Consider the following 15,304-nt stretch of genomic DNA (forward strand, 5'->3'; position numbering starts at 1 on the left):
TTTTTTTTAACATCGTTACTGGGGTATAATTGCTTTATAATGTTGTGTTAATTGCTGCTGTATAACAAAGTGAATCAGCTGTATGTATACATACATCCTCGTATCCCCTCCCTCTTGCGTCTCCCTCCCACCCTCCCTATCCCACCCCTCTAGGTGGTCACAAAGCACTGAGCGGATCTCCCTGTGCTATGCGGCTGCTTCCCCCTAGTTATCTATTTTACCTTTGGTAGTGTATATATGTCCATGCCACTCTCACTTCGTCCCAGCTTACCCTTCCCCCTTCCCGTGCCCTCAAGTCCATTCTCTATGTCTGTGTCTTTAGTCCTGTCCTGCCCCTAGGTTCTTCAGAACCCCCCCCACCCTTTCTTTTTAGATTCCATATATATGTGTTAGCATACGGTATTTGTTTTTCTCTTTCTGACTTACTTCACTCTGTATGACAGTCTCTAGGTCCATCCACCTCACTACAAATAACTCAATTTCATTTCTTTTTATGGCCGAGTAATATTCGATTGTATATATGTGCCACGTCTTCTATTCCTCTGTCGATGGACACTTAGGTTGCTTCCATGTCCTGGCTACTATAAATAGTGCTGCAATGAATGTTGTGGTACATGACTCTTTTTGAATTACGGTTTTCTCAGGGTACATGCCCAGTAGTGGGATTGCTGGGTCGTATGGTAGTTCTAATTTTAGTTTTTTAAGGAAGCTCCATACTGTTCTCCATAGTGGCTGTACCAATTTACTCCCTGCTTGTTCTTAATTAATACAACTGAATAAAACAAGAATTTAATTTTCAAAAATTACTATCCAACTTTTTTGCTTAACACTGCCTTGATTCTTTTTAAAATTAAAAAAAAATTTTTTTACATCTTTATTGGAGTATAATTGCTTTACAATGCTGTGTTAGTTTCTGCTTTATAACAAAGTGAATTAGTTATACATATACATATGATCCCATATCTCTTCCTTCTTGCGTCTCCCTCCCTCCCACCCTCCCTATCTTAACTCTCCAGGCAGTCACAAAGCACACGCCCTCATTTCCTTCATTTCTTTTTCATTTATTTCTGATCTGATTTTTATGATTTCTTTCCTTCTGCTAACTTTGGGGGTTTTTTTGTTCTTCTTTCTCTAATTGCTTTAGGTGCAAGGTTATGTTGTTTATTCGAAATTTTTCCTGTTTCTTAAGGTGGGTTTGTGGTGCTATAAACTTCCCTCTTCGAACTGCTTTTGCTGCATCCCATAGGTTTTTGGTCGTCGTGTCTCCATTGTCATTTGTTTCTAGGTATTTTTTTATTTCAATGTCCTGCCACACCCTTCTGGCTTGCAGAGTCCCTGCTGAAAGATCAGCTGTTAACCTTATGGGGATTCCCTTGTGTGTTATTTGTTGTTTTTCCCTTGCTGCTTTTAATATGTTTTCTTTGTATAATGTACAGTGAGTGTTTACGTTTTCCTGGTTGTCCTAGACACACACACACACACACACACACATATTTTGCTTGTTTGCATTGGGATCTAAGTAAGCTCCATACATTATGATTGGTTGATAGATCTCTTAAGTTTATTTTAAGTCATTTTTCCCTCCGTCCTTGTAAATTTTTGAGTGAAGAATCTGGGTTTGTGTTCCATAAATTTTTTTCACAGCCTGGATTTTGCTCATTCCAGCTCCGTGGCATCATTTAGTATTTTCCTGAGAACACATTGTTTCCTTTACATTCACAGATAAGTGTAGAAGGTTGGTTAGACCAAGAATCAGTGTATTTCACAGAATGCAGTCTATCATAGGAGGTTGTCTTCTTGTGATATTAGCAAATGTTGATGAGCATTGCCTAGATCATTAATTCACTAGGGATTACAAAGTGGTAATATTCAACTTTTGTTACTCCTTTGTTTATTAGGTGGAATACTTCTGTAAAAAGAAACTTCCCCACATCAATGAGGAACAGTTCATATAGGAAAGACAGAATAAATGCATGGTTCTTTCTGGTTTTCGAATTTAAAATTTTTCATCTATTTACTGTTTTTTTAAATTGAAATACAGTTGTCCCTTGGTAACTACAGGGGTTTGGTTCCAGGGACCCCCCTGGCCCTCCGCTCGGATACCAAAATCTATGGATCCTTAAGTTCCTTACATAAAATGGCAAAGTATAGTTGGCTCTCTGTATTTGCAGGTGTGGAACCTGTGGATGCGGATGGCTGACTGTACATTTGACATATAATGTTGTACAGTTCAAGGTGTGTAGCATGTTAATCTGATGCATTTATATATTTTAATCTGATGGCCATTGTAGTGATAATTAGCCCCTCTATCATATTACATGATGATCCTTTTTTAGTGGTTGGGATTGTTAAATCTAGTCTCTTAGCAAGGTTGATGATTATATAATACATTGCTGTTGTCTGTATTCACTATACTGTGCATTAGGGATTATTTACTACCCATTCCAGGTTTGTACCCTTAAACAACATCTGTCCTATCCCCCACTCCCCACCCCCTGGTAACCACTATTTTACTTTCTGTTGTTACAAGTTTGGCTTTTTTAGATTCCACATATACATGATATCATACGTTACTTGTCTATCTCTGTCTGACTTATCTCACTCAACATAATGTGTTCAAGGTTCATCCATGTTGAATTTTTGACGTTTTCAAAAGAAAAAATGGATTATCTATCTTCCTTCAAAGGTTTGACCAATGAGACTTATTGGTATGATTATGAATATTTTTGTGTGATTCATCAGTAAACATATTTATTTGTGTTTTATTCTGTTGCAGTTATTATCTATACTCATGGTCTAATGGTCCCAGTTTTAGCCAGTGGGAGCTTGTTCAAGTTCTTTTGACAAAATCCAAGTTGTAGTTGATAGCTTCTTTGCTTTCTGGAATGATAAAATGCTCAGATTCGTCTGGTTCATTTCCTGCCCCAGAACTAGAGTCAGCCAAAAAGCTTCACATCTGTTTCATTGGAAAATGATATTTGGAGGTCACAGACGGCACTGGGGGTTCTCTTTGCAACTGCAGTGGACATTATTCACTGGTCTTTAAAGTGGACAGAGTTAGGAAATATGTTTGTTTTTAAAGTTAAAAATACATCATAAATTTTGTCCAGTTAAATAGTACCACAGAAATTTTATTTGACCTTAATGAACTTATACCCATGCCAAAAATTCGACTTCTCAAGTGCACCGGCCTGATTCACACTACACACACAGTCTTAAAATAATGGTGCCAGGATTACCACTAGCAAGATGAAGAACAAAAACAGGTTAAGGTTTTTTAAAATAGTATTTTTTTGTTTGTTTTTAAAGGTATATCCCACTAGAAATGGTAAGAGGCTTAAAGCACTTGAGATGGTTTTTCTTCTCTTTGGTTAGGTACTGACTGGATACAGTAGTTTATGTACTTCATTTTAGTGTTTTTTTTTTTTTAAGAGATTGCTTTGTTTAATTTTGTTCATGATTATTTATAATATTTATAGAGTTCCGAAGGCAAAACTGCCATGCCTGGCATGTTCAGAGATATCTGGCTTCCATCCTTGTCTCCCCCATTCTAGTCCCTCTTTTCCTTAGGTAATAATTGCTTTTATATTTAAAAATCTTAATGTTTATCTTTCCTTTATTTTTTCATTTTTAAAATATAAGCAGATGTTAACTTTTTTTATTGCCTCCTTGTGCAAGTGGTAGCATGCTGTATGCATTTTTCTATACCTTACTTTTTTCACTTAGTGATGGGAATCGGCTGTGCTGGAGAGCTCTCCATAGTAGTTTATAGAGACAGTCCTTTTTACAACTAAATAGTGGATCTGTAGCATAGTTTATTCAACTAGTCTCCTAGTGATGGACGTTTGGATAGTTTCAAATACATTTGGATAGTTTCAAATACTTTTATAAATAGTGCTACGGTGAGAATCCTTGAGAATTCCTCTTTGAGATGGATTCCTAAAAGTGTGATTGCTAAAAGTGTAAAGACATTTCACTACTCAGAGAAAAAGCAGTTCTAATATTTTCAAACTGGGATATAAAACACACTCATTATGAACACTGTATTATGTAAAATACCCTTTTACAACAGTTTAAATGGATATGTAGCTTCTTTTTTTTTTTTTAACATTTATTTATGTATTTATTTGGCTGTGCCGGGTCTTAGTTGCGGCATGAGGGATCTTTTAGTTGCAGCATGTGGGATCTTTTAGATGTGGCACGCAGGCTCTTAGTTGAGGCATGTAAGATCTAGTTCCCTCACCAGGGATGGAACCCAGCCCGCCTGCATTGGGAGCGTGGAGTCTTAACTGCTGGACCACCAGGGAAGTCCCTGTAGCTTCTATCTTTGGTATATCTAATTTATTTAACTGACTTTCTAATTTGAGACAGCTTAATTTCCACTTTTATACTACAATAAAGACTGCTTCAGTGACAGTCATTGTTTATATAAAATACATATATGTAATATATGTTCTATGAATATATATATTTTGTTGCTATTATTTTCTTTTAATATTCCTGTGTTCATCCAGGTTGAAATAGCCAATAGAATGATTAATGGTATGAATCTGACTGGAGATGTGTGAGGGTTCCTGGTTAGGTGGCAGGAGATATAAAATAAAGCATCCCTCCCTGCCATTTTAACCCCCACCGCCATCTCCCACCCTCAGTAACACTATTTCCTTTTATAATCTGCTGGTATCCCCAACTCTCTTTCTTTGAATCTAATAATATCATTATTATCTTAATTTGCAGATGGATTCTGACTAGAAATTACAAGGCTCTTGCCAAAGGAACAAGAGGCAGCACATCTGGTTTCCTTAATATTGTGATGGAACTGAAAAAGTGCTGCAACCACTGTTATCTCATTAAACCTCCCGAAGAAAACGAAAGGGAAAATGGACAGGAGATTCTTCTGGTGTGTGCTTACCTTGTTTGTAATTGCTTTCTTAAAGACACTTTAGTTTCTATAGATGCTTTTTATCAAAATGCTCCTTTTCCTCCTTGGTAATTTCAAGAAGCATCAAAAGCTTTAAAAACAGGTGAGAAAAGTCAAATAGCTAGGAAAAATCTGGAAAGTATATTGTCACAGATACTAGGTAAAGAGCATTTTAGGAATTGCTTGTCAGCTAGATTGCAGAAGTCTTCCAAAAGCTTAAAGATGATTTTAAAAATATGAACTCTTATTAGAGAGGAAGGGCAGATTGAAGTACGCTTTTGAACATGATGATTAGAATGTCTTTTCAATCTTCAGTCCTTGATCAGGAGCAGTGGGAAGCTGATTCTATTAGACAAACTGTTGACAAGACTTCGAGAAAGGGGGAACAGAGTCCTTATCTTCTCTCAGATGGTGAGAATGTTGGATATCCTGGCTGAGTACCTGACCATTAAGCACTATCCTTTCCAGGTGAGGATGCTTGGTACTTGGGGTCTCTCCCTTCCTCCTTTCCTCACTCCCTCCCTCTAGGTTGTATGCTTTGCTTGCTAAATTATCCTAAAGGAGAAAACAAGAGTTTTCTTGTTTGAAACAAATTGAGATTAAGGTTCCAGGCGGGTCTTAATTTTTACTTCCATGCCTTTAGGCTACCCTGTAATGAACAAGATCATGGGAGGTTATTCTTTTTTGGTGGGCGAGGGATGGGGATTAGAGAAAGGAAAATTGGGCAAGAGAAGTGTTGTTAGATGGTATGTTACATCTCTGAGCCTGTGGTAAAAGTAGCGAGGAGGGAAGTGTGAACCTGATGACAGAAGCCCAAATCCTAAGAAAGAAAGAAAAAGAGAGGTGACAGTGTTTTATATTTCACCCCAAAGGAAGCTGACCCTGGCCGTGAGGCTGGGGAACTCAGGAGAACAGTATACTTGAAACCTTGCTCGTCCCTGAATATACTTTACAGAATTATAATTTTGGGTTTTTGTCTTCATTCATTAATCTCTTGTAAGATGAGAAAAATAAGGGGGAAAAAGTTTCTTCAGCATAATATTTTTCTACGTGTTAGACAATGGGAAACTTATCTCTGATTTATTTATAGACGTGTGCAATTTACCTTGACTTCTGGCCTAATATTTTTATAATGCCTTGATTCTTTTTAAAAATTAATTAATTTTATTTTTGGCTGTGTTGGGTCTTTGTTGCTGCATGCGGGCTTTCTCTAGTTGCGGCGAGCGGGGGCTACTCTTTGTTGCGGTGCGTAGGCCTCTCATTGCAGTGGCTTCTCTTGTTGCGGAGCGCAGGCTCTAGGTGCACAGGCTTCAGTAGTTGTGGCACATGGGCTTAGTAGTTGTGCCCTGCAGGCTCTAGAGTACAGGCTCAGTAGTTGTGGTGCACGGGCTTAGTTGCTCTGTAGCATGTGGGATCTTCCTGGACCTGGGCTCGAACCCGTGTCCCCTGCGTTGGCAGGTGGATTCTTAACCACTGTGCCACCAGGGAAGCCCTGCCTTGCATTAAATAAATATTTTCTTTAATTTTGGATGGACTCATGCAGTTATGCTGATACTGAAGATACTTGAAGGCAGTGATTCTCTCTAAGAAGGCCAAGCTTTAAAACTCAGTAACAGGTTTTCTTTCAGCATACCCTGAAAGGTGTTGTTATATCCACAATACTTTGTGTGGTCTTTCAGCAGTTGTCTTAGAATATAGTTAAATACTGTGGTTGTTACCAAAAATAGCACAGTACAGAGAGTCAGTGATCTCTCAGTACATCTGACCCCTGGGAGCTTTCAGGTCTAGCTCATTTGGGTATCAAGTAAAATAAGAATACATTACTTTTCTCTCTAGGGAATGAGTAGTCTGGTGTCCACTCAGGTTATCATGCCTAATGTCTTCTTTTAGAATATTGAAAAGAGGGCATTTGCGTTTTCTCATTTCAAATACTGGTTGTGAACCTGCCGTTTAGACTTATCTTTGGGTCAAGGCTCTCAGTAGAGTTGGTAGTCAGAAAGAAGAAAGGGGGTTCCCGTGTGTGATTCTACCTGTGATCAGGTGGCCCTGGGTTTGGTGGACAGAGCGCCGAGCTGTAGGTCCTTCCACAGACTCCACCCCTCCCCTGTCACTGATCACTGGTCAGCTGACATCTGCCTGATCAGTTTTGCCTTCGGTAAAATGATGTAGTTTATCTCAAGTGGTGATTAAGGGGAAGTAATGTGAAATGGATTTTAAAGAGTGAGAAATGCTTTATATACAGCGTACAAGTAGTAATTCTTCAGGATTTACATATTATATGGTTTCTCTGTGGTGACATGGTTTTGGATGTAGAACTGACATATAGTCTAATAATGTAAGAATTGTATGTGCTAGTAAATGCCAGAGGCTCTCTTGAAGATACATTTTGGCTGTTTGAACACTTTGCTCTGATTTTAGAGTGTAATTTTCAGAAAAGCTGGGATATATGACTCACTTAATTTTAACGTTTTCAATATTATGGGAAAATGTTTTCCAAACAAAATTATGTAAATAATTTTTTGGTTTATGGAGCACTTAATAACAGGGCAACTTTTAGCCATGTAGCTAAGGAGCACCATTTTCCTGCAGGAGCTAATTATGAGGTGACCAGTGGTACTATTTCCTAATCTCTTTGGTACCCACAGATGTAGAAGCAGACAAAGCCTCTAAGCACAGCTTGGGTTGCCACCTTTCTCCTTATGTCCTGGTGGCCATTCTGATCCTTGGATAAACCTAGATGGCCCTTAGAATCAGAAGCTTCTGACCTTGAGTTTGTAACCGGAGAGCTTGGGGCAAACTTGGGTGTGCTGCTGAAGCACAGCCCCTGGACAGCACTTTGCCAGTGTGTTCTGGTTATTTTTACTCAGTGGGTGTTGGAGTGATGAAGGTTACAAGTCTGGTGTTCTATTTTGAGTGTAGCTGATCTTCCTACCTTATGATTTTCTTATGGTTTATTTTTACAGCGTCTGGATGGTTCCATCAAGGGAGAAATCCGAAAACAGGCACTGGACCACTTCAATGCAGATGGGTCTGAGGTATAGCATGCATGGCTTTGTTATTTGGGCAGCTTGGGCTCTGTATCAAGGGGAAAGCCTTTCTAGCTTAATGTATTCTGTTTCAGAAACATTTCACAGTGCAACTCTCCTACCTGATAAGGGAAGGAGAAATCACTAAAGATGCCTCTTAATTTTGTTGTTTGTCAATCCAGAAAAGCATATGCATGCTTGTTTATCTCCCCTGGTCTGGATTAATGACAGAGTAGTCCCGGTATCAACTGAGGGTTCTCTGGTGGCTTTCAGATGCCAAATTTCTGGGCCTAGAAGAACCGCAAGGCGAGGGTTGGGGAAGGCTGGCTGGTAGGATTAATTTTGACATGTATGTTACATCAGAAGGTTCTGATCTATACTTTTTTTGGTGACTTGAGTCTTAAAAAGTATATTTGCTATGTCTCAGATTTGTTGGACCCCGGTAGGATGTGACTTAATTCCCTTGCTTGGGCTAATAGCAACATTGGTTAATCTGTTAAGTATTCAACTTGAATTTGGCATTATAAAGTATTTTGTTTTTAAGGTACATGTGGAAGAGCACTTAGGACAAGTTAGAAACCGTGGTAACCTTGTAATTTGTGCATATCAAACTATTAAATACCATGGGATGTGAGAGAAGAGGCGAAAAGAAGTTTAGTGTAAGTAAGGCTATAGTGGTGTGAGGAGTTAAGAAAGCCGTAGTGAGGGCCAGAGGTAGAACTAGAAGTGTTTTGGAGAGAACGTTAGAGCTTCTGAAGTCTGGGCCACTATTCTGTATAGATAGACCAGGCTTAACTTTCTGCTTTCTCAAGAGCTTTGAATACTCTTAATGTCTGTCTGTCACTCCAGAATGGTATGACTCCTGCCCCTTGAATAGCACATAAGCCTAGTTAGACTATGGTATTCTGCCTATTTCTCCAGCCTAAAATTTTAGTTCTCCTTGAGGAATTTTGGGCACTAATCTCTTCAGGACCAAGGCTCTGAATGGTCAAGGAGAAGAGGAATGTAATTACTAAAAACATTGATAACCATCTAATTCCATCCCCCTCTCTCTCCTTCCTATTTTCTCAACTGTAAAAGCACCATGATGCCCTACTTCATAATCCTGCTGTGACGACTAAGTGCAATGCTCCACACATAGCACTGAGCGCAGGGCCTGGTACATAGCAAGCACCCCATCAGTGTTACCTGTTTCTCTTCTTCAGTATTTGTTGAGATTGGTTTTGTGGTCCCTACTATTAGTTTAAAACACAGTGTGAGTTGAATGTTTCATATCGCCCTTTCTCAAGAAAAAGCTAAAGTGGCTTTCTTCGTAGTTCTGTTGATTCCCCTGTCCGATGGCTAGATATAGAGTAGAGATTCTTCACCATTTTCTGCAACTCTGAGTTTTTTTTTTAATTAATTTAAAAAATTACTTTATTACTGGGGGAAAGTATTATAAACACATTTAGAAAATTTGGAAGATGGTGAAGAGTACAAAGAAGAAATACTATACAAAGAAGAAAACTTCCATCCCAGAGAAAGCTTGCTATTCACATTATTTGGGTGCGTTTCCATTCATCCTGGAAGAAACCCTTTGTTTCTTTCTATGTTTGCCCAGTTGGGATCATGCTGCATATAGTTTTGTGCTTGCCTTTCATTCAAAATTCTACTCTGAGCATTTTCCTGTGTCATTAAATATTTAAAAAAACTAATTTCTAATATTTTCTCATGCCTGTTCCATCATTTATTTGACCATTTTATTGTTCTCAGATGTTAAGCTAGGATATGAGCATATAAAAAAGATTTTTGATACATTTTGCTAAATCACTCTTTCCAAACAATTTATATTCATAATATTTATGTATGAATATTTCCATTTTATCATTTGATAATAGGCACAAATATCTTAATATAATTCATATTGTCTTTGATAAAGAGTGACATTGAAAATATTTGTTATGATCATTCAGACCCCAGATTTCATTTAAGTTTTAGGTGTCTTATTCTCAAGTGTTTACCTGCAGGCTTCTCTTCAGAGTGTGGTGTTGCTTGGTATCTCCGCCAAGGCTCACAGACTATGCTTCAGCCCCCCTGTTAATCAGTTCTTTACTGGAATTGTTTAAAGCTCTTGTGAGACAGCTCTCTCCATTTTTATTTCTGTGGCATAATGTTGGTGAATGTGACTGTTATTTAGAATGTGGAGACCTTTTCATTGCATCTGTGTATATGTGTTAAATACACCCATTTATCAAAGTGTAACTCAGAACTACCAGTTTCTGAGTGCCATTTCCATGCCAGAAAGGTGTCAGTCTTTGATACATGACCAAATTCCCTGGAAATAGAAATCTGTCTGGCTTTGGTTTTCTCTGGCTCAGAGTTTATTCTCTGCCTCCTGCCCATTTTTTTTCTGAGCACTCAGATGCAGGCTGGTGTACTGTTCCTGCCCGGTCTCTATCATCGTTGCTGTGGAAACTGGAATATGTCAGTGCCTGGGTCTTTCCCACACACTGCTGTTTGGCCACACCTGCTCTGGTTTTCTTTGTGCATGTTCCGTGGTGATTGAGGATCCTGTGCTGTCCAGTGGTTCAGTCATGCAATCTCTTAGTACCATGTTTCTGTATTCCTCACCAGCCTAACAAATGAACGGACATTTACCCAATAAAGTCTCCTTGCTCATACTGACTGCCTTACATGGCATAATCCACCTTTACCCAGGAAATAAGTATCTAAGCAACTTGCTGAAACGATCCTCATGATAATTAAGTTTGTCTGGTTTCTGTTAACTGCTTGTATACTAGTTTTAGCCAGGAGAGAACACCAATTCTTTTGCTCCTGTTGCCTTATCAGATTCTACTTTACTCCTTAGTTCATTGCACTGACTCTCTCTTAATCAAATGAAAATTCACTCTGCCATCAAGTCCCTGACATTCTTGTAGCCTCCATAAAGTTTGTCCATCATATCTCACTTTTCTTCACACCTGCAGGGGTTTCCAGGTATAAGGGCTTATTGGACTGTGAAACTGTTTCTGAGAAGGCCACTGCATAAAGTAGTATATTGCATTGTGTACAGGACTTCTGTTTCCTGCTCTCGACAAGGGCTGGTGGCCTGGGAATCAATTTGGCTTCAGCGGACACAGTTGTCATCTTTGATTCTGACTGGAACCCCCAGAACGACTTGCAGGCACAAGCCCGAGCCCACAGAATTGGTCAGAAGAAGCAGGTCAGTGGAGAGGTGCCTCTAGATATGGCTTGGAGGGGAGGGGGCAGGGGAGGTTATTCAGCCCTTTCAGGATGTTTGTAAAATGCTTTTTTTTTTTTTTTCCTGTTTTGTCTTCATTTCCCCAAGGGTAGATGTCTGATTGTTAATTAGTACAGAGAAGCTGTCTTTGGGGCTGAGATGAGCTTATAGATATGAAACTATTCTCTTTTGCTGTTTGAAAAGTATATCACCAGTAACTTTCTGGCTTACTCAAAGGTATATGATGAATAGACTTAGAATTGAAATTTTCTATCTATTTTATTATGGAAAAGTTGTTTAAATATTCTAACATTGTTCAAGATGGTCTACTTTTATTACACACGACCAGTATTAGCTCTGTGGTATGTTGGAAACGTACACACTTGTTTCCTTCGTAGATGAATTTCAAAGTCTGCTCTAGTACTGGGTACCTCTTTAAGTTTCATATGTGGCCAACGATTCAGTTTCAATGAGACAGATCATTCTTTAGCAGCATTTTTATTGTTAGAACAAGGCTATAATAATTCCTTAGAGGCTATTTAAGAATGTAACGTGCTGCAAATAGTAAAAATATTGCATGTACAATACTTAAGCTGTCTGCTTGGATGGATGGCTTACAAGTGGTATGCCATAGCAGAGAACAAATATTTTTTTATTTTCCCCCTTGGTTTTAGGCAGAGGTAACTTTTTTGTATGTGTGATCAGGCATAAGCATAACATTTCCTTTTCCCACAGGTAAATATTTACCGCTTGGTTACAAAGGGGACCGTGGAGGAAGAGATCATAGAACGGGCCAAAAAGAAGATGGTATTGGACCATCTGGTGATTCAGCGCATGGATACCACTGGCCGGACAGTTCTGGAAAACAACTCTGGAAGGTCCAAGTAAGTGCCAGAAAGATGGGAGAGGTAGCAGAGTCAATTTTATGTTGACATTTGGTATAATTCATTTTTCTAATAGGATGTTTTACAACAGACATTAATCCATTAATTACCTGGGAAAGGCCAAGCCAAAACTGCAAGAAGATGGCATTTTCATTTTATTTTGCTCTCCCTGTTTCTCCTTCTTCTTCGGGTTCTTTTTTTTTCCATATCAGCTCTTTTCTTATGTGCCCTCTCTCTTTCTTTCCTGCCCTCCTCTCTTGCCTTTTGCTTTTGGCTCTGCCTGTGACATATGACACAGCAGCAGCAGTGGCAGCTGTGTGCTCCCCATTGGGCTTTCATCCTGGCACAATGTTGCCTTGGACTTTTCAGCAGTGAGAATGCACCAGATTGAATTGGTATCTATTTCTTGGTAAAAATGTTTGTGTGGAGATTATCTTTCCTATTGAAAACAGAAGGCTATAAAAGGAAAGTAGTTTTAGTTGGCTTTATTTGGAAACACAACTATTTCTCTTAGAGAGTTTACATTTTGACCAAATTGTTGAGTATCTTCTGAGGCAGTCCTAGAACTTGTGTTACAGGTGAGATCAAATGAGCCCTTCCTAATTAGATGATAATAATTTTCCATTAAAGAGGAAACTAGGCAGAAAAAGCTTGTTCTTTTATTTTGGACCAGAGATGAAGAGTTTGAAAATTCATGGTGAATGATAGCTTTCTGAGTCAAAGGACAAAGAGAGAACTCCCTTCTCTCATGTTGCTAATTATCTTTCTTGCTTAACCATGTAACAGATGAATCAACAGGAAAATACTTGATTTCTTAGTCTTTTGTTACGTTAGGTTTACCACTGCAGACTCATCCTGTGGATTAAAAAACATGAAATATTTGTGAGATCATTTTTCTTGTGGAAGAATTTATATCTTCACCAGTAATTTGACCTCTTTATGAAGAATAGATATTTAGAACTCCATAGAGGTTATCTGACATTCCTAAAAGATTACAACTACATTTTATTTCTGCAGTTCAAATCCTTTTAATAAAGAAGAGCTGACAGCGATTTTGAAATTTGGAGCAGAGGATCTCTTCAAAGAACTCGAAGGGGAGGAATCAGAGCCTCAGGTAGTCAACAATAAGGGAAAAAAATTTCTTGATAAGTATCATCTGTGAGAGTCTGAAATTGTCTGGAAGCGATTCTGAGTCTGAGGCTTTTATAAGGAAATAGTAGTTACTTGCAGAACATAGTTTCTCTTTTTTTCTTACAGGGCTAAAAGCTCTTACTAAATTGACTAGGAAAGAATGAGAAAAGCATTTGAGGATTTTGTCTTTGGTTTTTTTAATTCCAATTTTATTTCTCGTAATTTCTAAAGTTTCATCTTATCATTTGTATAAATAGTAGTTTGAAACATTAGATGTAAAGGACATGAAACTGAGAGTGTAAAAGAAAATGGAATATCAGAGAAGAGAGTTGGCTTATTTGCACCATTTTCAGTAAATGCTTACCACTGCTTGCCTTTTTACCATGTTTGTGTTGCTCTTGTTCTTTTAGGAAATGGATATAGATGAAATTTTGCGCTTGGCTGAAACCAGAGAGAATGAAGTCTCAACAAGTGCAACAGATGAGCTTCTGTCACAATTTAAGGTATGAAAATCATTGTCTGAGAAAGTCTTTGGCATTGATTCATGAACCAATAATAAGTAATGCCTGTCAGTACTTTCTGGGTGCAAGGGACTCTGCTTTTCTATTTACCGAAGTTGACTCATACCCCTCAAAATCATTCTCTAGAGTTCCAAGTATGATGTGGGTATAGACCATATAGTCCTCCCCATGAGGGTCACCACTGAAGTGGTCCATCCTGCCCAGATTCAGTGGGCAGAGGAAAAGAAGTCGCTGTGACAAGGGCTGAGAATAAGCCGTCAGTGGGGTAGGTGGAGAACTTGGTAGTGTGGAGCTCTGGGAGGGGTGGAGAGGTTGTGGGAGAGACATTAATAGAATCATAAGAAAGAGAGGTCAAAGGTATGAAAATCGAAGGTGACAGTTGGGAAGCTCTTGACTTTGTGGGATTTTTTTTTAAGGACAGTTATGGGGTAGTTAGTGGTATTTGATAGAAAATTAAATGAGATCAGGACTAAATGCAGAAGCTGGGTACCTGATGAGTAGGAGATGACAGCATTGAGTATAGACATTATTAAAAAGCTTAGTGAAGAGAACAGTGAAAGTAATTTATGAGGATAGAAGGATCAAGGAAGGCAAAGGTTTTTAAAGGTGTTACCACGTTTCTAGGTTGAGGAAAGAAATTGAGAATAGGGAAATACTGAAGGTTCTAAGGAAAGAAGGAAAATTTGGTTGCACATTGCCCAGGAGGAGACTGGAACAGATATAATCAAAAGCACAGATGGAGGAACTTGCCTTTGAAAGAAAAAGGAAAGTATACACTTCAGGGAATAGAGGGGAGAGAAGATGTAGGAGTTCCAACTGGTGACCTTAATTACCAGTAAATTAAGTGAGGTGTTTGCTGAGAAGTGGAAAAGATTTGGGATAGTCCCATCCAGGGGCCAGGAGTTGCCAGGAGGAACTTGGTTTAGGGTATAGAGCTGAATTTAGAAGATGGGGGCTTCACATTAGAGCCAGTCAGCAGGATCATATGACTTGCTCCAGAAATACTTGAGGTCAGAGAAGTTGAATCAGTTGGCCATCCCAAGGTGGGAGAATTGGCTTGGGAGGCATCGAAGAGTCATCAAAGTGGCAAAAGTTTCCCAGATTCCAGTGAGAACTTGGTTGAATGGATTCATCATGGTTTGGTTCCATGCATGTTAGAGAAGCAGGGGAGACCTGGAGTTTACATTGATGGTTATGTGTGGTAGACCCATAAGGGCTGAGGAAGAAGTGTTTGAAAGGAAGCATTATTTTGTGATGAAGTCCAAGGTTGGCCACAGGTAGAAGTTGTCTTAGTGGAAGAAAAAGGAAGGAGTTGAGTGGATTACAGAGCTCTAGGATCAGAGTTAATGTGTCTGTGGATGCAGAGGATGGAGGTGAATTGTTAGTGTTTCAACTGGATTTCACTTCTATGGCTACTGCTCCCTTCTTAAACAGAAGTAATCTTCATGATGGTGTCCTGGTCTAAATATATTAAATATTTGATATTAAATAAATGGAATATTCTTCCAGGTTTGTTTCAGTTTTTTGCATTTTGTGTTCTTGTTTTTATTCCTAAGACTAACATGCAGTTTGGAGCATATGAAATTGTTACAGACCTTTAG

At 38.7% G+C, this 15,304-nt stretch overlaps 1 protein-coding gene across 5 annotated transcripts in view; it reads left to right on the forward strand.

Moving 5' to 3' along the window:
* The window catches only part of CHD2 (chromodomain helicase DNA binding protein 2), a 117,682-nt gene that overhangs the window by 57,455 nt on the left and 44,923 nt on the right, over nucleotides 1-15,304 (forward strand). For all 5 annotated transcript variants that reach the window (XM_024767699.1, XM_024767698.1, XM_024767701.1 and 2 more), the window contains 7 exons: nucleotides 4,738-4,900; nucleotides 5,237-5,389; nucleotides 7,885-7,956; nucleotides 11,000-11,149; nucleotides 11,903-12,051; nucleotides 13,069-13,165; nucleotides 13,593-13,685. In XM_024767699.1, the coding sequence (XP_024623467.1) occupies nucleotides 4,738-4,900; nucleotides 5,237-5,389; nucleotides 7,885-7,956; nucleotides 11,000-11,149; nucleotides 11,903-12,051; nucleotides 13,069-13,165; nucleotides 13,593-13,685 (877 nt within the window). The remainder of the gene's footprint in view (nucleotides 1-4,737; nucleotides 4,901-5,236; nucleotides 5,390-7,884; nucleotides 7,957-10,999; nucleotides 11,150-11,902; nucleotides 12,052-13,068; nucleotides 13,166-13,592; nucleotides 13,686-15,304) is intronic.

The sequence above is a fragment of the Neophocaena asiaeorientalis genome, unplaced genomic scaffold, assembly GCF_003031525.2.
Source record: "Neophocaena asiaeorientalis asiaeorientalis breed wild unplaced genomic scaffold, Neophocaena_asiaeorientalis_V1.1 scaffold297, whole genome shotgun sequence".
In the NCBI taxonomy this organism is placed as follows: Eukaryota; Metazoa; Chordata; class Mammalia; order Artiodactyla; family Phocoenidae; genus Neophocaena; species Neophocaena asiaeorientalis.